General features: G+C 38.9%; 1 protein-coding gene across 4 annotated transcripts; it reads right to left on the reverse strand.

Moving 5' to 3' along the window:
- Positions 1 to 276: 276 nt before the first annotated feature.
- LOC147549157 (uncharacterized) lies at positions 277 to 8,113 on the reverse strand. Of its 4 annotated transcripts, none has more exons than XM_086666623.1 (5): positions 8,037 to 8,113; positions 5,589 to 5,741; positions 3,724 to 3,999; positions 3,503 to 3,619; positions 277 to 3,360 (listed from the first exon to the last, which is right to left on the reverse strand). In XM_086666623.1, exons 2-5 carry the CDS (start codon positions 5,595 to 5,597, stop codon positions 673 to 675), a joined length of 3,090 nt encoding a protein of 1,029 aa, XP_086522749.1. In that variant the 5' UTR covers positions 5,598 to 5,741; positions 8,037 to 8,113; the 3' UTR covers positions 277 to 672. The 4 variants fall into 4 exon arrangements, with proteins under 4 accessions (XP_086522749.1, XP_086522746.1, XP_086522747.1 ...); XM_086666620.1 differs by having other exon boundaries at positions 3,724 to 4,030; XM_086666621.1 differs by lacking the exon at positions 8,037 to 8,113 and having other exon boundaries at positions 3,724 to 4,069; positions 5,589 to 5,712.
- Between the last annotated feature and the right edge of the window lie 14,974 nt (positions 8,114 to 23,087).

A 23,087-nucleotide genomic window follows, 5' to 3' on the forward strand; every position in this document is an offset into this window, starting at 1 on the left:
GATCCATGTATAATGTTTGTTACACAAAAGTCAAGGAACAAGACAGTGAGTTCTATGTAAAGTCAAGCAACAAGATAGAGAGTTCTACATAGGGCGTTGGCCAGTTCTATGTACCACTGATTGTGAGAAATTGACACCAAAAAGAAAATGCAAGCCCAAAAAGAAATGTCCCTAAAATGAAGCTATACTTTTGGGTGGAGAGATGAATCAGAGTAAGTCATATGAATCAAGTTGATCAGTTCAACCATATATAAAGAAAAAGCAAGTATCATCATATCACTAACTAACTGTATTTCAAAAAACAAATACTCCAATTCTAACTACATTTCTTTCCATCACAAGTTAGTACAGTACATCATAAAAGAAGTCTAAACAATTTACAACTCTCATGACACTGCAAAAAACCATATCCAAAATGATTCCGAAAACAGAATCGTGGTCCCCCAAGAATTCTGCATCCTCTAAAAAATGAAAGTCAAACTGAGTTACTTGTCTTCGCTCTGACGTCTTTCTCGCCCCTAGTATAGGAAACCTCTTTACGAAGAATTTATACAGTTAAACGCGTAAACACAAAAAAGAACGAAGTCTCCTCTAAAATATTGAACTCCTAGTAAAATATGTAACTTGATGTTAATGTCTTGTATATATCATCTCTTGAACAGACAACATTACCTAACCAGATGGTTGCTGATCACAGCTGATTTTCTTTTTTACCCTTTTAACTATCTTCACTCTCCTTGCACCTCTTTGCTGGGGCGCATGTTCAGATGGTGACGACAGCTTTTTCGGGATAGTTTCATTGCTCGACAGACCATTATCGACCAACATCTCACTAGTTTCAGCATCCCCAACTCCCGCGGAAGTAAGGTTTTTGTTTCCCTGGTTTTTAGTTTTTCCAATATCTGTGTCTTCTGGTTCCGTAAAGGTAGCATCCGCCGTTCCTTTACCTTCACGTGTAGAAAAACCAGCAGAAAGAAGCTCTTCTACTGTTTTGCTCGCTTCTTCTTCGGATTTAGCATGAACTAGAGCATCTCCAGAGAAGCCTTCAACTTTGCCTTGGGATGATTGTCCTTTCTCTTCGGAATTCCAACCAGCCTTTGATTCAAGAGATAGCTCTATTTGTTCACCTTCACTTTTAACAAAACCATCGCCGAGCTGTTGTTGAATTTTAGTTAAGTTTGTTCTGTCTATTTGTTTGACACCTCCAGTATTAACCATGTCACCTTTCCATAACTCTTTCGCATTTGAGAAGCAGCCTCCAAAACCAAGTAATGGAGGTTTCGCTTCCTTGTTGTAATCCTCACCAGTGTCCGATATTAGAGATGAAACATTTGTGTTTCTTTCACATTCACTTTCGAAAGATCCATCACTAAACTTCTGCAGTGATTTACTTGAACCTTTGTCATGCATTCCTCTAAGAACTGCAGGATTGGCCAAAGCCACTTGAGATAAATCTTGCATATTGACTGAGCAGTCTTGAGCTCCAAGTTTCTGAAATCGTTCATCCGCTTTGTAATCCTCGCCACGGATTGATTCAAGAGACGAAGGTAGTGTGATTTCTTTATCTTTGTTTCCCAAAGGAACGCCATCACACTCTTTTCGTACTTTACTCGAACCCTTCTCAGCTTTTCCTAAGTTGCCTGTACTAATTCGGGCTTTTTGATGTAACCCTTTTCTAATCAACAAGCCCTCCCTAGCACCAAGATCCTGGGGTGCTCCTACAGCTTTGGGACTCTCATGACTTGAGCTTTTTACGGCTTTTTCAGATTGGCCATTTTTCTGCTCACCATTTTGAGAGAACTCATCTTGTTTTCCTTCTTCTCCATTGACAGTACCTTTGTTGTTACCTGATTCGTTAAGACCAAATGATGGCCTTACTAGTTTCCTTCTCTTGCCAGAGGTAACTGACAAGCTCTTCCCTTCAAAAGTCTTCAGAGATCTTTCTATGGGAGTTTTACCTTGCTCCTTTTGGATTTCACTTCGGCGCTTAAAGTTCACTAATGGAGTCGTCTCTCCCTTTCTTTCACTGAATTTCCTTTCCTTGTTCACCAGATCAGCATCTTCTACCGTCTCTATCTCCACTTTTTTATCAAAATCAGCATGATCATCATTATATCCAGTGGTCGGCTTAGGCTTTTTCGTTCCCCTCCTTTCCTTTTGAGTTTGGTGCAATACAGTCATGAGTTGATCCACTGACATATCCATCTCCCTTGTAAGCGTATAATTCGGATGATGTCCAATGGTGTCTTTAGCCTTAGCCAAGCGAGAAAACACACTTGTCCTTGTTCCAAGAGGAGTATTAGAACGGCGACTCAAATGACCTTTGTAGTCCTCATGAGGTTCAGGATATTGACACCCATGTCGTTGATCTAAATCAACAAATCGAGGTTCTTCAGAGCAACCAACTAATTGTGACTGTGATAGATTATCACTTGACAAGGGAATAGCACTTGTTGCACGTTCATATTCCAAATATTGCAATCCTCCACTAGCATAGTCATGACCAGGTATAGGAGAGGATCCGTTACCTGAAACAAAGCGCATAGATGAAGAAATATTTTCCCTTTCATTATTATAATTCCTGGAAATGGGTGTTGTGACTATAGAGGGCTCCCAGAAGGGTAATTGATTGCCTTCCTCATTGTAGTGTATGCTCTTGTCCCCAAAATATCCATACTCAGGCATTTGAAACTCAGTATTGGTTGATCTGTAATCTCGAAGGTTAGTAACGGCAGCTGGGCAACGCAATCTTTTAGATGGTGGCATCAAGTTTTCTGGGTCTACATCTGTTGAAATTAGCTGGCTTCTGGATTGAGGAAAGATTCTCCCTGTTAAAGTGTTGGAAATATAGGAAGTATTATCCAATACAGGAGTTTCATGATCACTGAGCAGAAAGTGGAGTGGCGGCTGTCTGTAAAGAAGACTAGAATCTCGAAGGTAAGAATCACTGTAGGGAGTAATAATATGTGGATTGTCACTTTCTCCTGGATTTGAACAAAATATATCCGACAATTGTGGAACCCCTGAGTGTGGTAGTGGCGAAGATCGACTAGCTGAACCTTCCGCTGAAAGATCATCTCCTTCTAAGAAAAGATTTCCGGAATCGGTAATAACATTTGTCTGATTAGCCCACCAAGGTGAACCAGAGAATCTTGTTCTACTCAAAGGGCCCAGGTCATTATCCATACTATGTTCAGTTTCAAAGCTATTGGTTGTTACAAACCTACCTTTCTCAGTTACTCTTACAGTACCCAGACCAGATCTCCCAACCTTCTGGCCTTCAGTACTAGTTGTTAGATTCTTTGATTGCTGAACAACTATCCTTTTCCTCAAGCTGAACAACGATAGTAGCTTGTACACCTACATTAAGAATAATATTAAAAGAAACCTCATATATATATATATATATATATATATATATATATATATATATACATATCAAGCAACATGATACTAAGTTCGAGTATTCCATAAATAACAATGCAGAGGAATACATGCACACCTGATCCTGAGATAGACCAAAGCCAAACTTTTGTAAAGTGTAGTAATTATCTCTAAAAGCACCACGAAAATCATGTTCTGGTACAGGCTCACAATCCCAAAGTAACCCGAACCGAACCTTGACATGGTAAAGCATAAGTCAGAAGAACAATTTGCTAAAAGAATTGCTTATAGTTTAAAAGCTAAAATATATGCTTGGTAAACACGAAGATGAAGACAGACCTGAGCAGAAAACTGTCTTTGTGAAGACTTGAATGCTTTTGGCACAATATTCATGGCACCATCTGATGTTGCCCGAAATACCCCATAAAGCTTTCTCTCCTCATGCTCAAAAAGAAACAAAGGCATTCCAGTTTTAATATTTTTCACAAAATTTGCATGATTAGGTGGAAGGCCAAAAAGCCCACGTTCATAACATTCTTTCATTGTTTTACGGTTGCACATGAAAATTGCGCCAAAAAGAGGAGGACCACTTCCGGCATGACCCTTATGCTGATCCTGATCAAACTCCATAGTCCTCGTAAGAAAGCTACCAAATTCAACAAAGATAGTGATGGCTAAGGTCCATCTGAGGAGTGTAAGTGCATTATTAGGGCTTGAACTAAAACTAAAACACAACAGTCTCAATGGAAGAAATTAATCGTAAGATTTTCACCAAACCTCGACAGAATTCTCAACCCACCAGAACAGAAAATAAGCACAATCAAAGAGTACAACTATAGTTAAAGAAAACATTTCTCCAAGACCTCACGTTTTTCAAAATCCTCCTCGGCGCAAGTTTATATTCTGGGGGAACATTTGAAGATGCCCAAAAGAAAACTCTGATAAAGCATATGAAGGGCAAAACTCCATCATTTTTATTTACAAGAAAAGACTGAAAAAGGAAATCAAACTTGGAAACATGTGATAGCGTGCTACTGTAATGAGCTAGTAGCTTTGGCATGGAATTAAAGTGCGCATTATCGAAATGGATCTTAGGATTCTTGCATTTTAACTTACTACCACAAACATGCATAATTTCTTGCAAATACTTAATAAAACATTGTTTAGCGGCAATCACAATTCAATAAAATAGAAAAAGGTCTCTAAATCAGATTGTCAAGAATAAGTTTCCATAGACAGAACATATGCTTACTTGTTCTGCCTTAAGTTACGCAAGTTTCAAACATACAAACACTGTAATACAAATATTGAACCTAGAAAAGTTGTGAATGCATCCCCTTGTGAGGTAGATTTGACTCACAAAGACAGTGGTATTTTCTATGAGAAATAACCCATGTAATGGTCTAGGTAGTTATGAAATTATAACGTTCAATATCTTATATCTCTGAAATTTATGTGCTTCTTACGTTCATATCAGATAACAATCCCATTTGATGTAATGCTGGCCAACAACTGGTAGCCCAGTCGGTAGTGCATCTACTCCGTAATAGGGAGGTTCGTTCCCATGGAAGTGCAAATCCAGGATTATTGAACTTGGGTATAAATAAAGTAGTCAGATGGCCTTTAGGCCAATATTTTCGCCGGGCTGTAGGCCATTAGTTTTTGTAAGGGTTTAAATTCAACATAGTTATCGTGCTTATCACATCGTATTGATGTATCAATAATGCCTTTGTAATGACTATCCTAGTCAATATCCAAAAAAAAAAGAATGTTATGTGAGAAAACTCTATGCAACTCAAAATGTTTCCCCATAAAAACAACCAATCATGATATGAAGAATAACATTTAAAAAGAGAAAACCTGGAAACTTAACCAGAATAAATTACATTATAATCCTCTATTTCATTTTCAACTGGACTTAGGGTGTCGTTCAAAGAAACATGGGTTGCCCCTTTTTCTTTGATAATGAACTTTTTAGTTCAATCTAGAGTTAGTCTATGAAGATAAACCCAGATGAAGATTTCATCACGAGTAATGGTATAGATAGATAAATGCGAACAAGTAAAGACAGCATATAGATTAGATGGAAACACACATACTATTTTTAAGTAAATCAATAAAGAGAAGAATGAAACCCTAGCGAAACAGTAAACGCATGAATCAAACTCCGAAAATGAGATTGAAAGAAGAGGCTGAAAAACTACCCAAAACATGAGGAAACCGCTCAGCACAAAAATGGCGCTTCAGAGAGAGAGAGAAGAGAGCGAAAGATATACGACAGTGACAAAAAAAAAAAAAATACCCTCTATTATTTATTTTGGCGCCCCCTTCAGGAGCAAAATCGAGGAAACCATAAACTTAGGGAGGTAGTGGAGCGGGACTTTCACAGACTTTCATAGACAAAATGTCCCGTAAACATTTCAAGACATTTCGGATGAGTTAGGTGTCGTTTGGCAACACTAAAATAAGTTATTTTTTTGCTTATTTAAGTAGAAAAGTCAAAAAGTTAGTTTGGTACGCAAAAATTATCGACTTCATTTAAGTTAAAATTTGACTTTTTCTGGAAGTTAAAATTTTTAGCTTTTGACTTCAAAGTAAAGTAATTTTTTTTTGAGACATGCATGAATTTTATTTGACGAATTTTTTTTTGTCTATCTTAGCTCCACTACCACAACTAAACTTCTACCATACCATTCTACCCACACCACCACCTTACCTCAACTAGCACCACCACACCTTAACCACCACCTTCGTACCACCTTCGTACCACCACCACTATACACCACCACACCTCGACAACAACCACCTCGTAGCTCCACCACCACCACCACTGTACCTTCACCGCCACCGCCACCACCACCATACCTTCACCACCACCACGGTACCTCCATCAGTACCACCTACATATCTTATCCACCACCTTTACCACCATCACCATACCACCACCACCATAACTCCGTCACTATCACTCACATACCTTATCCACCACCACCAACGTATTTCCACCGTTACCACCATCGTACTTCCACCACCACCATACTTCCACCACCATGGCCACTATCATACCTCCACCGTACTTCCACCACCACCATACTTCCACCACCATCGCCACTATCATACCTCCACCGTACTTCCACCACCACCATACTTCCACCACCATCGCCACTATCATACCTCCACCATCGTCACTATCACTCACATACCTTATCCACCACCACCAACGTATTTCCACCGTTACCACCACCGTACTTCCACCACCGTCGCCACTATCATACCTCCACCACCACCATAACTCCGTCACTATCACTCACATACCTTATCCACTGCCACCACCGTATCCCAACCACCACCGTACTTCCACCACCATCGCCACCATCATACCTCCACCACCACCGATGCCACCATTATACCTCTCTACAACCGCCACCATCAAACCTCTCTACCACCACCACCATCAAACCTCTATACCACCACCACCACCACCATCAAACCTCAACCACCACCACAACCCATAACCATACCTTCTAGCACCACCACTACTACCAATATCACCACTACTTCGTATACAAGACTAATCGTGGAAATCTTGAATAAATCCAAATTAAAATCAAGTATCTCTATGAGAAAGAAAAAAAAAATTATCAAAAGTAAATTGAGTTACCAAACTAAATTTTTGACTTTTTTACTTATAAGTAACATTTTTGCCAAATATACTTTTAAATTTTTTTTACTTTTTTAAAGCAAAAGAACTTCTACTACAAGCAAAAGTGCTTCTACTTCTGGTTGCCAAACGACACCTTATTATAGACAACATGTGTTCATAGACATTTTCAAGACATTGAGAGTTCGTAGACAAAATGTCTTTATAGACATTTCAAGACATTTGATCCATAGACAAAATGTCCTGGGGACATTTTAAGATCTTGAGTCCATTGACAAAATGTGTAATGCATATTATATTTGTGCTAATCAAAAATATATTTTTCGACTTTTGTAGACATCTGTGAATATTTGTGGACATTGATGGACATTTGGTAGACATTTATTATTTTAATATTATTATTATTATTTAATCACATGAAATAATATATTAATACTAACATTTCAAAAATATATTTTTCGACTTTCGTAAACATCTGTGAATATTTGTGGACATTGATGGACATTTGGTAGATATTTATTATTTTAATATTATTATTATTTTTTAATCACATGAAATAATATATTTATACTAACATTTCAAAAATATATTTTTCGACTTTCGTAAACATCTGTGAATATTTGTGGACATTGATGGACATTTGGTAGACATTTATTATTTTAATATTATTATTGTTTTTTTATCACATGATGGACTTCAAATGTCTCTTGTTTTTTGAAAGACATTTTGGCTTCCAAATTTGTCCCAAATCCTTCACAAATTCATCAAACTATGAAGTCCACCAAAGTCTGAGACATATTTTGTCTACAATCGAATGCCTCGGACTTTCATAGACTCTCAAATGTCTGGATTTGAATGCCTCAGACTTTCGTGGACTCTCAAATATCTGGATTTGAATGCCTCAGACTTTCGTAGACTCTCAAATGTCTGGATTTGAATGCCTCAGACTTTCGCGGACTCTCAAGAGTCCGCGAAAGTCTTGCTCCACTACCCCCCCTATGTGTTATTGAGGCGCCAAAAGCTTGCTTATGAGAGAAAGAGATAGATAACAAGGCCTATGGTTTCCTTTTTGGCTCCCTGACTTCTGTTTTTTTATTTGTTTTTATTTTAGAAAAACATTCAGTTAATAAAAGTTGATCCAAGTCATATGAAGATTATTTGGGTCAAACTTGCAAAGTTATCATCATGTTACAACAATCTTTTCTTTGTTTTATTCATTTAGATACACATGTGGGTTCTACATTCTTTCCTATAACTTTTTTTATTCATTTACATACACATGTGGGTTCTACCTTCTTTCCTATAACTATTTTTTTCACGATACCTTCCTACCACACGAAAGAGTGCAATTTAGTTTTTTATTTATTCTTTATATCATACAAAGAGAGTGACGGAGGGCGCCCTCAATAATTGCTCTTTACAACCCGTAGAGTACATTGACCAAAGTCAACATTCTTTGACTTCGAACACTTGTAGGCGCCTTCTCTCGGACTTACAAGTCCGGTTGCCAAACACAAGGCCTCATACTGGACCAGTCCGAGAGGTATCAGACTAGTCAGTCTAACACCTAGATACCGTAGAACTAAAACCCTAGGTCGAAAGCGAGGTTTCAGTTCTCTCTTCAAGCTCGAAAACCCCTAGGTCGAAAGCAAGCTCAGAAATGCCGCGAAAGCATTAATTCGAAGGTATCATACGTCAAGTCGAAAGCAAGTACCAAAGCCTTTGGTTGAAAGCAAGGTTTCTTCAAGCTCGAAAACCCTAGGTCTTAGATCTTCACAAGCAAGCAATGAGATCAAACCCTTTTGTGTTAATCGGTGTATAAGAAGAAGATTTGCAGGTTTTTAGCTAAGAGGAAGAACAGCATCGAAGAGAAAGATAGATGATAGAGGGGCGCTCGAGGCGCCTTTTGTAGAATCGTACGGGGCGCAAAGAGAGGAGGAGCAAAGAGCAATTATTGAGGGCGCATTTAATCGTTTGCTATGTCAACCTCTCTTTTCTTTCTCATCATCTTTGTGTTGGAATTCAGGTTACGGATTCGGTTCTTAATAACTACTTACTATTACACTATAATATTAATATAGAAATAGTAACTGATCTTATTTGAGCGAGGCGAGTGGTCGTTTTTTCCTTAAGACAATCATGTTCCTGCAATAGTGCTAACAGTTCTATGAACACTAGTTTCCCAAGATTTAAAAATCGCGTTGTATAGAAAGAAGGACTACAATTATATACGCTCTAACGAACTTTCAAGTTATTATAATCGCATAGCCAACTCTAGATGACTGAACTTGTCTTCAAAATGTTAACTAAAAAATGTCCAAAAACATTATATATTTAAAAGAGAAATCACATTATGAATTTATAGAGTTAGTCGTGACTATGCAAATCAATAAGATGGCACTCCAGTAGGTTGTGGCTACCCATAACTTGTGTCTTTTCATAAATAACCACTGGATATGATTTCACTCAAATAAAAGTTTATTCATATAATAACTAATTTTTCAACAATCCCTCACATGAGTGAAATTACCAACATATATATGACAACCGACATACAAACAAATGACAGACATACATATATATGAGAGCACATCAAGAGATACTATGCATCGAGAAAGCTAGCTTTTGACTTTGAATCTTTCGTAGTGAATATATATTGGCCTTACAATGACCTTAGTGGACTAAGTCTTGATTAGATCCTACGAACTGTGAACCGATGCAGTAGCTATCGTACATAACAGTCCTTGTAACCTTTTGTTCTCAGTTGTGTTTTCAACCTTGAACATTCTTGGATTTTTCATGACCTCTTTAGAGAAGTCGGTCATTACGACCTCCTCACGACACTGACACTAGTTCACACTCATATAGGTGATCTGCTCTTAAAAACATCCTTTTATACCCCACTTTGGAAAACAAAATTCTAAGTTATGGGAACCATTATAAGATAATGGTATCCTGTTATAGCCCACTTTGGAAAACAAGATATGGGAATCATTACAAGATAATCTTATCCTCACTCATTACCAGCAACACTGATTCATCATACTAATAGTATGGGTAAGAAAGTATTATTCTTCAGTGTCTAAGCTTGGTAGGGTTTTCATTATGACTTTCCTCATTAAGTTTTGGATCTTGTTAAGTTTTCATTCAACTTTATGTGCATGCATAATTAATTAACATTATCAAACTGTATAGAGCAATTGCTTAATGGACTATTATGCCGACACATATATCATGACTTGCCATATTCCGTTTTCAGAGTCTCCTGCAAGAAATTCATTTTTCTTAAGTTATCAATGTATAATGAAATACGCATCCGTTGTGTGGATATCAAAAAACGGATTGGATATTCATTCGGTTGTATTGACCTAATATGTTGGTATATTTATTGTTTGTTGTCTGTAACTAAACAAGAAATATATCTTATATACCATTTTGGAATTAATCAAAATTGACTTCAATTCCTAAACATTCAAGGGAAACCACTATGACACACCATAAGATCCACACTTCCCCACATTTCATGGCTAAAACTAAACTGTCGTGAAATCAAATCCGAAAACTGAAATTGAGCCTCTCTCTCTCTCACTAGAAAATTACTTTTGAAGACAATGATTGAGAATTCCTTTTTCTTTTGAGATAACTTAACAACTAATTTCTCTTTAGAGAAGATCCTAGCTCATGTGAGGATTGTTTTTTTGATCACTCGATATTGTTATTCTCTTATATGAGAAGTTTAGGCAGAAATGTTCTTCTTCTACAACTCCTGCAATGTTGATAAATCTTTTACCAACAATATTAGTCATCCCAATAAGATCGAAATCAGTCAATACTTTTTACTTCTAACACAAGAACGACTATTGATAATAGCACAAATGACACCTCAGTTACATTGATGTAATATTTATGCACCTAATTAGTTATTAAGATAAAAGTAGATTCATAAGTTAGTTAAGATGGTTTATGATTATAATCATAACTAATCTAAAGTCACCTATTAGGGTTAACTATAAAACCAAATGTAATTCCCTTGTTTTCTGTGTGAAATGAGAAGAACTTTTATGGTATCAGAGCCAGGCGGCTCATTCCTCTTCATTTAGGGCTACCAAATTCCCTCTTCTTCTTCTTCTATCTTCTTCATTCTACTGCTACAAATTTCTTCCTCTTCTTCTCTCTTCTTCATTCTACTGCTACAAATTTCCTCTTCTACATCTTCTCTTCTAACAAAAACAAAAATAGAAACTAAATACCACCTATTTCTCTCACTCAATTTCAATGGAAGCTCCTAAAATCACATCTCTCAACATCAACTCAATGGGAAATGCAATCCCTATTAAACTCCAGGCAAATAACTATTTAGCTTGGAAGTCTTTCTGTATGCCCATTTTTAAAAAATATAGAGTAATGGGTATAATAGATGGCACAAGAGAGTGCCCTCCCCAGTATATTGATGAAGAACATCAGAAAAATGGTTTTGTCAACACTGAATATCTCGAATGGCTTGATGAAGATCAAACTCTTCTTATATGGATCAACTCAACATTGTTTGATGATGTTATCCCTTATATTGTAGGGGTAAACTCAGCAAGAGAACTGATGCACCCGAAAAGGTTGCACACCCAAGCGGAGGTATCAAGTAGTAATCCGGCAAAGCCGGGATCGATCCAAGGATAGGAAGGTAGTTTAGATATCGAAGGGTCTTATTCGTCGGTTTAAGTATTACTAGCTAACTTAGACTAAGACGAAAAGGGAAACAAAGGTAAATGAGGATTTAATCGAATAAGGTGATAAGAGAATAAAGCAAACAAGTAAAATAAACTAAACTAAACAATAAAAGTAAACGGGCGAGAGAGATTCGAGAGAAGAGTCGAAGGAACAAGAGTCGGGAGACGGTAAGACTCGATTCGGGCAACAAATAAGCGAGAGAGGTGTCGAAGTCCGGGAATCCATAATGATAATCCTACGACTACGTATGATCCAATCTAATGTGTCGAAGTATAATCGATGTTCGACTCCTAAAGTAGATGTCTCTAAGTACTATGTATATCCGGAGATCATACTTAGTCAAACAAACGTCTAAATCGGTTAATCCCGAGTCATCAAAAGTGTCGTCTAGTCGCCTAACTATGTGAAGTGCATGACAAGACACATGAAATTATGACTTAGACTACGAACGATATCGAATACTTCGTTTCGTCTATTAACTATGCGAAGTGCTTGACAAGACACATGAAAATACGATCAAAACGATAATCGAAATAAATGAACATCAATTTATAATCAAAACATCAAATCATATTAAACATAATCACGAATTCATCACATTTCATCTCATATAATCGACACACTAAAGTTAACTAACATGGTGATTAAATAAGAAATGGAAAGAAAATGATGAGAGAATCCCCCTTTTTCGATGTGGTTCGAGGCTAAGATCGTCGGAAAATATGAGTCTTTAAGGTTCAGCCGATCTCCCCTTAGCAAATTCTGGGTTCCCCATAGCGACCACCATCATCTTCTCCATTTATCAAAAACCTCCATTAAAGCTAAACCTAGCTTTCTCTCTCTAGAAATTTCTTGTCCAAAATCAAATCAAATCACATGGGAAGCAAGCCAAAGATGAGGGAAACAAAAGCCCTAAGGTTTCGGATAAAAAAGGTTGCCGGAAAAGTCATTAAAGATCCAGCCAAGGAGTTGATGAAATCCGGCCAAATCCATGAAAGTCCGGCCAAGAAGCCACTGCCCGAGCTGCTCGTGTTGTCCCGTGCTTGATGTTCCGATCCGAGCTGCTCAAGGACGCATCCTTGCTGTACCCGAGCTCCATTGAAGAGCAACCCGAGCTGCATTCTTGGCCTGTTGTTGCTGTTCCCATCTGAGTTGCTGCCAAGCTTGAAGGGTGCGTGATGTTGCTGCTGTTCTGTGAAGCCGAGCATCCCGTGCTGCTGCTCCCGTCCCCTTGTGTGCTTCCCGAGCAGCCCGAGCTGCTGCCGGCCAAGCTTGGCCGGCCTTGAGCTTGGCCGACCTTGCTTGGCCGGCACTCCTCCTTCTCCTTCCTCTCTTTTTCTCTCTCTCAAGCTCCTCTTAACTCTCTAAACCCTTCAACTTCCAAACTTGAAACCCTAGCCTCCCTCTTTCTCTCCTTTGTTACTTGGTATTGTTGAATGATGAAGAAGATCATGAATAGTCCCCCTTTTGATTTCTTTTTCTCACTTGTGTATACACAACCCTAGACTTGACTTAGTCAAACTTGACTAGGCCATTTTGACTTGGACCAAAAAGGTGCCCATACAATCTCTATTATTATCTTCCTCCTTGGGCTCTTGGGTTGGGCTTCTTTCTAAAGCAAGGGAATGCCTTCATCGAATAGTTGTTTCAAGACCGAACCTCGGCTTCTTTCCTTCACAACTTCTCTGTCCGAACTCCAAATCGACTTCCGTTTTCACCGTCGGACTCGTCATTGACTTCACTTGTTGTTTGACTTCTGATTTTGACCAAAATGACCAAAATACCCCTGGTGCTCTTTTCTTCCTTTTTGCCGCATAAGATGAAAATGTGATAATTCGCTCTCTTTATTCCGAATTACACGCCAAACCCCAAATAAACTACCTAGCAATAAAAACACATAAATAATTAGAAATAAAACTCGAAAAGAACTAACTAATCAAAGTTAAGCGACCTAAATGTGGCATTTTCACGCCACATCAACATCCCCAAACTTAGAATTTGCTAGTCCTCGAGCAAACAAACAAAACAAGACAATAAAGTAAACCTAACTCACTTTCGGAGGCATCCCGGTTGCATTTAGCGTATGCAACAAGCCTTTAAACCCTTAGGTTACCCCTAAAGGACGAGTTTTGTCTCGTGAGGGTTTCCAGTGAATACACCCACAAAGTTCAAGATTCCAAGAGATAAAAGAGTTGAACTATCGATGCAAATAAGGTAACGATCAACAAGTGAGAGACTTAAGTGTGTCAAACATATGAATCAAACCAATAAACACAAAAACATGCTAAGAGTCTCCTCACTAATAATTTCATACTTAAGTGCAAGTGTCCCATCATCATGAGCATCATCCAAGTCTAAAGTAACAAAACTTTGTTTCCTATCATAGCACATTTCGCCTCGACTTTGGCCTCACGGTCATACGCTCTTAAACATGAAATCACTCAAAATGGAATCTAATGGTTCACTCTCATGTGTGAGCATGGAATAAAGTAAACTCAACACATACAAAAATTAAATGAGGATATCAAGTTCTAAAACGAAATGATCTCTTAGGAATGGAAACAACCACTAACGGAATGGGGAAGCTCACTCACCCTTCTCACCCACTCTACCCTCTAATAGTGTCTCCTAAAGTTAAACGGATACAAGTGATGGAATGGAAGATGATGGAATCCCGAGAATGTCGACGCCTTCAATGATAAAAGAATACTCAAACAACCTTTAAACTTGACTTTTTGCCTTGAATACTTTATTTTCATAACACTTACACAAACACAATATAACACATATAACCAAACTTTTTTTCTCTTTTTTTTTTTTTTCTTTTTCTCCTTTCTTTTTCCTTTTTTTTTTTTTTTTTTTTTTTTTTTTTCTTTTTCACTTTTTCACTTTTTCTTGTATTTTTTGCACACATATCTAAACACCAAAGTAAAAATACAACTAGTATTCTCAACAGATCACCTTTACTTTCACATTTTGCTTTCGCATTCTTTCTTCTTTACTTTTCATGTCTTCATTCTCGAGAGTAGTATGATGAATGGATGATGGAGTATCCGTTTCCCTAAAGTTTACACCATTATCGGGTTTCATGGACTACAAGAGTAAGGTTTATTCGCTATCCTGATGTCACTCCTAGTGGCTAAGGAAGTTGAGCTCATGAGATCGTCTAAGCTCTATTGAAACTTGCGAAGTTGAGTAGCTCTTCATTCTACTCGGAGTTAGCGCGGAAGAGTACACTCAAAGGCAATAAAAAGGCTCAGATATCTCACATGGGTTTAAGTCTCCACTAATGACTATTTTAGGTCACTTAGAAGTGTTCCTTCTTCCTTAAGATGATACTCACATGATAAAACACCAACACCAAAGGACTCAACATTCATGAAAAGACTAAGAGCATGCATAAGATTTATCGAGAAAGACACACATGCATCAACATACTTAAGAAAATCACTAGAATCATACCAAATCTACCAAAAAAATTTGAAATTTGGTCGAATTTGTTGAACTCTCTTATCTTTTGAAATCTAAGGTCATGATGTCATGCGACCAAAAAGTCGTATCCCCATCCCCAAACTTAAAACTACATTGTCCTCAATGTTCTAAGCATATACTCACCAAAAGATAAGAGGTACAATAAGTTAAAGAGAAGAGTGGAAGGATATTACCATAGCCGGTGGAGATAAAAATTTATACTACCAAGACTTGTGTATTCGAGTTCCAAGTTGATGATAAGCCCGTCGCCATCCCCAAACTTGGAACGAACCACGTCCCAAAGGTATATAAAGTGAGAAACACTCCTAAAACATCAATAAATAGAATAAGAATGAAGCATAAGTATGACCATATAAAAATAACCACTAACGCAGGATCACTCGATTGCATCGAACCATGCAATTAGTCATTGATTCTCTTGCTTTCACAAGAGCACGAGTTAGGTCTCGTGGAGGGTTTCCAGAGATGATACCCACAAACATCAAACCCATCTCAATAGACTAACCAATCATATAACAAAAGACGAAATATTTGGGGGTCTACCCATACGAAAGTTTTAACTGGTAAGAACTGTCTCACAATAATGTAAAGGTATGGGTTTATATGTGAGATGTCAAAAAATAAGAGGTAATCCCCAAACTTGGATGACGACAAGGCAACAAAGTTTGACATAATAACAGGGAGGACATGCATTTCACTAAAGGGATCTACGTACGTATGAGATATTGGTTTAGATGTCGAACTAAAACTTAAGGATTTGTCCATACGGCTCGGGACTAAGTCAGAAGTTTCCTTAAGTGAAGGTTCAACCAATCGTTTAAACATTATTCTCGTCTCGATATCATACGTGTCCTTAGAGAAATCTATAGCTCCGCTCAAGAGGGCATCCACATCTAGTCCATCTTTATTAGCTACACAGGTCTCAGGTAACGAACTAGTCATGTCGTTATGGTTCTTCTGAGCACTAGTAGTATTATCCCTCTTAACTATCAATGCAAGCATATTCATATCACGAGTAGGGAACAATTGTTTATGAAAAGTGGAATGAGATTCATCAACTAGTTCAGACTCAGATTTCGACTTTAAAACCTCGTTATGTCCTTCTCCTCTCTCGGAATTTGTAAGATCCTCGGGTATGTCTACCTTCATAGGAGTATCCAATCTAATCATTTCATCACTTCCAAGAATGAAGTTGGACTTAACATTAACACTAGGTGTATTACCCTCACCTATACCCTTGAGATCTGTTGGAGTTTGGGGTTGTGAAACCCTTTTCTCGATGTCTTTTAATTTTTTCTCCATCTCTTTAAGGGCGTGCAAGGTGTTTTGGCTAATCTGAGTTTCTGCCTCATAAAATGATTTTGAAACATCTTCAAGATTCCTCTCATGATGAGACACATAAGTGAAACCGACTAAGGGCTCTTGAAGATTCTCATAATCATTTGTAAAGACATCACTCCTCGAACCTACGTGCTTCATATGAGTGTCTACGACATTTGTGCATCCCAGTGAGAAATCTCGACAAGGAGAAATAGTAGGGCATTCACCCGATAAGTGTTCTCGACTTGCACAAATGCTACAGACACTATCAATCACCAAATCACCATCATGCATATCTATAAATTCTTTCCGAGCCATGTAGGCAATTTTATCTTCTACTTCCCCGTTCTTCTTTAAAAAGCATATGCCTCCTTTTGAGTAATGGTTTCCTTCGGCTATATCTCCGTCACTCTTAACGGGTGTGTCCCAATCTTGGACTTTCTCCGCTAAGAGGTCGAGATACTCCCAAGCCTCATTAGGACTTTTACTCATAAACTCTCCGTTGCACATCACTTCCACGAAGTGTTTCATTTTGGAGGTCAAGCCATCGTAAAAGAACCCGATGACCCTCCATATTTCATAGTTATGATGTGGACATGCGAGAAGGAGGTCTTTAAATCTCTCCCAACACCCAAAGAAGGTCTCCTCTTTGTGTTGCTCAAAATTCATAATTTCTCTTCTTAAGGTGTTGGTTCGATGGATTGGGAAAAACTTTTTCAAAAACGCCCTAGTCATCTCATCCCAACTTCTTATAGTCCTAGGCCTTAGAGAATGAAACCATATCTTCGACTTTTCTTTTAATGATAATGGAAATAGTTTGAGCTTAGCGACTTCCTCAAGTACTCCATTGATTGGGAGTATCGAGCAAATCTCATTGAACTCTCTCAAATGAAAATATGGATCTTCATTTTCTAGGCCTCGGAATATAGGAAGTAATGGAATAATCTCAGGGTCTATGTCTAAATCACACTCATTACTCGGAAATATGATGCATGAAGGTATGCTAGCCATATTAGGTTCAAGGTAGTCTCTAAGACTTCGTCGATGAACCTTATACCCATCATTCCAACTATCATTCCCATAAACATCCATTGAAGCACAAATAAAGCAAAATGCAAGCAATCACAAGTGTTCAATTCAACTACTACTATCAATAATAGACAAGATAAAAATGCACTTAAGCCGCTCAAATAGGTAAAGGTTAGGGAATGATACTAGAGGTGGTGTTTGTTACCACAATTGGATCCTTTTCCCTTTTCTTGTCTCTACCTTTTTATCCACAAACTTGTTTGCTTTCGTCCTTTAAAGCTCCTTGGATGAGTACCTCAAAGAAAACAAGAATTAAAAAGAAGCTAAAAAAACAAAGAAAATAAACGTCCAAGTAAGTAAATAACACTAAACTAATGAACAAAACACGTAAACGATATCTAAACTACTAAACCTATCCCCGGCAGCGGCGCCAAAAACTTGATGCACCCGAAAAGGTTGCACACCCAAGCGGAGGTATCAAGTAGTAATCCGGCAAAGCCGGGATCGATCCAAGGATAGGAAGGTAGTTTAGATATCGAAGGGTCTTATTCGTCGGTTTAAGTATTACTAGCTAACTTAGACTAAGACGAAAAGGGAAACAAAGGTAAATGAGGATTTAATCGAATAAGGTGATAAGAGAATAAAGCAAACAAGTAAAATAAACTAAACTAAACAATAAAAGTAAACGGGCGAGAGAGATTCGAGAGAAGAGTCGAAGGAACAAGAGTCGGGAGACGGTAAGACTCGATTCGGGCAACAAATAAGCGAGAGAGGTGTCGAAGTCCGGGAATCCATAATGATAATCCTACGACTAAGTATGATCCAATCTAATGTGTCGAAGTATAATCGATGTTCGACTCCTAAAGTAGAGGTCTCTAAGTACTATGTATATCCGGAGATCATACTTAGTCAAACAAACGTCTAAATCGGTTAATCCCGAGTCATCAAAAGTGTCGTCTAGTCGCCTAACTATGTGAAGTGCATGACAAGACACATGAAATTATGACTTAGACTACGAACGATATCGAATACTTCGTTTCGTCTATTAACTATGCGAAGTGCTTGACAAGACACATGAAAATACGATCAAAACGATAATCGAAATAAATGAACATCAATTTATAATCAAAACATCAAATCATATTAAACATAATCACGAATTCATCACATTTCATCTCATATAATCGACACACTAAAGTTAGCTAACATGGTGATTAAATAAGAAATGGAAAGAAAATGATGAGAGAATCCCCCTTTTTCGATGTGGTTCGAGGCTAAGATCGTCGGAAAATATGAGTCTTTAAGGTTCAGCCGATCTCCCCTTAGCAAATTCTGGGTTCCCCATAGCGACCACCATCATCTTCTCCATTTATCACAAACCTCCATTAAAGCTAAACCTAGCTTTCTCTCTCTAGAAATTTCTTGTCCAAAATCAAATCAAATCACATGGGAAGCAAGCCAAAGATGAGGGAAACAAAAGCCCTAAGGTTTCGGATAAAAAAGGTTGCCGGAAAAGTCATTAAAGATCCGGCCAAGGAGTTGATGAAATCTGGCCAAATCCATGAAAGTCCGGCCAAGAAGCCACTGCCCGAGCTGCTCGTGCTGTCCCGTGCTTGATGTTCCGATCCGAGCTGCTCAAGGACGCATCCTTGCTGTACCCGAGCTCCATTGAAGAGCAACCCGAGCTGCATTCTTGGCCTGTTGTTGCTGTTCCCATCTGAGTTGCTGCCAAGCTTGAAGGATGCGTGATGTTGCTGCTGTTCCGTGAAGCCGAGCATCCCGTGCTGCTGCTCCCGTCCCCTTGTGTGCTTCCCGAGCAGCCCGAGCTGCTGCCGGCCAAGCTTGGCCGGCCTTGCTTGGCCGGCACTCCTCCTTCTCCTTCCTCTCTTTTTCTCTCTCTCAAGCTCCTCTTAACTCTCTAAACCCTTCAACTTCCAAACTTGAAACCCTAGCCTCCCTCTTTCTCTCCTTTGTTACTTGGTATTGTTGAATGATGAAGAAGATCATGAATAGTCCCCCTTTTGATTTCTTTTTCTCACTTGTGTATACACAACCCTAGACTTGACTTAGTCAAACTTGACTAGGCCATTTTGACTTGGACCAAAAAGGTGCCCATACAATCTCTATTATTATCTTCCTCCTTGGGCTCTTGGGTTGGGCTTCTTTCTAAAGCAAGGGAATGCCTTCATCGAATCGTTGTTTCAAGACCGAACCTCGGCTTCTTTCCTTCACAACTTCTCTGTCCGAACTCCAAATCGACTTCCGTTTTCACCGTCGGACTCGTCATTGACTTCACTTGTTGTTTGACTTCTGATTTTGACCAAAATGACCAAAATGACCAAAATACCCCTGGTGCTCTTTTCTTCCCTTTTGCCGCATAAGATGAAAATGTGATAATTCGCTCTCTTTATTCCGAATTACACGCCAAACCCCAAATAAACTACCTAGCAATAAAAACACATAAATAATTAGAAATAAAACTCGAAAAGAACTAACTAATCAAAGTTAAGTGACCTAAATGTGGCATTTTCACGCCACATCAAGAACTTTGGCTCTCTTTTGAAGAATCACTCTCTGCTGCCTCAACAGCTCATGTTTTACAACTACAAAGTCAACTAAGAAGCATCACAAAAGGAACCTCTTCTATCCCTGAATTTCTTGGGATCATCAAAAGAATATCTGATAGTTTAGCTGCAGCAGGGAGTCCAGCAACCAAAAACGAAATTATTGTAAGTATCCTTAGTGGGTTACCACCTGAATATGATGCTTTCTCGACCTCCATTCGTACTCGAAACCCTCCTGTTACTGTTCCCGAGCTCCATGCCCTCCTTATTAGTGAAGAGATAACTCTTGATGAGAAAAATAAGCGTGCCATACTTAGTTCCACTCAAGCCTTTCTGGCCACATCCAACACTTCTCACCAAAATAAACCTTTCAACCCAAATAACACTACCTCTCAATTTTCTAACTATCAAACCCAAGCTGGTTACACAAACAGGGGAGGCAGAACACCTCACAGAGGTGGTCGCAGTTTTAACAGAGGATACTCCAACCAATCCTACATTCAAAATGCAAATCAAAACTTCAACTATAATGCTCGTCCATCTTCATCTGGGTTTGGAGGTGAGAGACCAACTCGCCAAATATGTCACAAAGTGGGTCATGTTGCTTCGGAATGCTATCATCGCATAAATTTTGCTTATCAAGGTCGTTCACCACCAGCCAATCTTGCAGCGATGTTAGCCACAGCTAATGTTTTCGGTCAAAATCCATGGTATGCCGACACTGGTGCCTCGAATCATGTCACCCCTGATTTATCGAACATAACATCTTCTTCCAACTATTGAGGTAATGAGAAGGTCGGAGCAGCCAATGGCCAAGGTATGTCCATCAATAATATTGGTCATTCTGTTTTCACTCATAATAATCACAAATTTCTTCTTCATAATATCTTACATGTCCCTTCTGCCTCTCAAAATCTCCTCTCTGTCCATAAGTTTGCTTGTGATAATTGTTGTTCTCTAACCTTTGATCCAATTGGTTACAATGTGAAGGATCTTCGATCGGGCAGGACACTTTTCCAAGGGCCCTCTAGGGAGGATCTTTATCCAATCAATATGACCTGCCTTCCTTCTTCCTTCTCCTCTGCTCGAGCCCTCTCTCTCTTCAACCTCCATCATCTACAACATGGCACCAACGTCTAGGCCACCCTTCATTTCAGACTCTACAACGACTCAAACACCTATTTCCTGCATCCTCCTCACTGCAGCCACTGTTTTGCAATGACTGTCAAAGAGGACGTAGCAAGACTTTTCAACCTTCTACCACCTCTGCTTTACATCCTTTGCACATTTTGCATTTAGATTTATGGGGTCCTGCTCCCACCAGTTCTATTAGTGGTTTTCGTTATTATGTTAACATTGTAGACGACTTTACCAAGTATTGTTGGGTTATTCCGTTATCTTCTAAATCTGATTTTAAGGAAGCTTTTTATGTGTTTAAATCTCAAATTGAAAATCTTCTTAATCTTCGTATTAAAATCATTCGTACAGATAATGGTGGTGAGTTCTTACATTCCGATCTAAAACTTTTTCTTCAAAATTCAGGCATCACTCACCAATTTTCATGCCCTCATACCCCTGAACAAAATGGGGTGGCCGAGACCAAACACCGTCATCTCCTTGACATCACCCGAACTATTCTCCTTCAAGCTCATATGCCAGAAGCTTATTGGCTTGAAGCCTTACTAACAGCCAACTTTCTTATCAATATGCTTCCTTCAAGAGCCTTAGGTTTCATTAGCCCATCGGAGAAATTATTTAATCAACCTCCTAACTATTCTATTCTTCGAGTCTTCGGTTGTTCTTGTTTTCCTTGGCTTCGACCCTATGCTGCCAATAAACTTGCTCCAAGAAGCATTGAGTGTGTGTTTCTCGGATATAGCCAAGATCATAAAGGTTTTCGATGTCTTGACCCATTGACTGGGAGAGTTTATATCTCTCGTCATGTTATCTTTAATGAATTATCATTTCCTTTCTCTAAAATCAGCTCCTCCCCAACTCCCATCTCACATTCTTCTTCAACTTTCACCCTTTTTCCAAATGATAGTACTCACCCTACCACCACTTCAACACACCACAATTCTGCTCCAATACTTCCTGTCCCATCTATTCCGTCTGCCCCTCTTGTCCCTCATCTTCCACCTTCATGTACACCTACTCATGCCCTACCAAGTCTTTTAGGTCCCCACCCCTCTTCTGTCCCACCTGCACCTCCTGATTTCAACCAATCACATACACATGATCCAAATTCTGCACCTTCATCTGAATCTAATACTTCTCCCACTTCTTCACCCCCCACCAATGAAATACACTCCCCTATAGCCCCCTACTGTCCTACCACCACCTTCTCAATCCACTCATCCTATGGTAACTCGTGCTAAAGATGGCATTTTCAAACCCAAAACTTTCATCTCTAATCGACACCCATTACCTACTGCCTTTCACCTCACTTCCCTTCCACCTATACCTTCTTCTTATACACAAGCCTCTAAAGATAGCAAATGGCAAGAAGCCATGACCACTGAATTCCTTGCTCTTCAATCGGCTCATACTTGGTCCTTGGTTCCTCCTTCACCTTCTCAAAATACAGTTGGTTGTAAATGGGTGTTTCGCATAAAACAACGAGCAGATGGCTCCATTGAAAGGTATAAGGATCGATTAGTTGCTAAGGGGTTTCACCAACAAGAAGGAGTTGATTTTTCCGAGACATTCAGCCCAGTTGCAAAGCCCACCACCATCCGAGTATACTCACCATGGCTGTTCAATTCAATTGGGACGTCCGCCAATTGGACATTATCAATGCCTTCCTCCATGGCACTCTTCGAGAGACTTATACATGTCTCAACCTCCTGGTTTCAAAGATCCTAACTATCCCAACCATGTTTGCAAACTTAATAAATCACTTTACGGTTTGA

Source organism: Eschscholzia californica, unplaced genomic scaffold, assembly GCF_041429995.1.
Source record: "Eschscholzia californica isolate CP2 unplaced genomic scaffold, dmEscCali1.0.p SCAF_3, whole genome shotgun sequence".
NCBI lineage: Eukaryota > Viridiplantae > Streptophyta > Magnoliopsida > Ranunculales > Papaveraceae > Eschscholzia > Eschscholzia californica.

What these genes read in the sequence shown, in the direction of transcription:
- LOC147549157 (XM_086666620.1), bottom strand. Translation starts at nt 4,014, where the DNA reads ATGGAGTTTGATCAGGATCAGCATAAGGGTCATGCCGGAAGTGGTCCT. An exon ending in AAAGACAGTTTTCTGCTCAG is followed by an intron (nt 3,620 to 3,723) that starts GTCTGTCTTCAT and finishes TACCATGTCAAG; the next exon opens with GTTCGGTTCGGGTTACTTTG. An exon ending in TTGGTCTATCTCAGGATCAG is followed by an intron (nt 3,361 to 3,502) that starts GTGTGCATGTAT and finishes TTCTTAATGTAG; the next exon opens with GTGTACAAGCTACTATCGTT.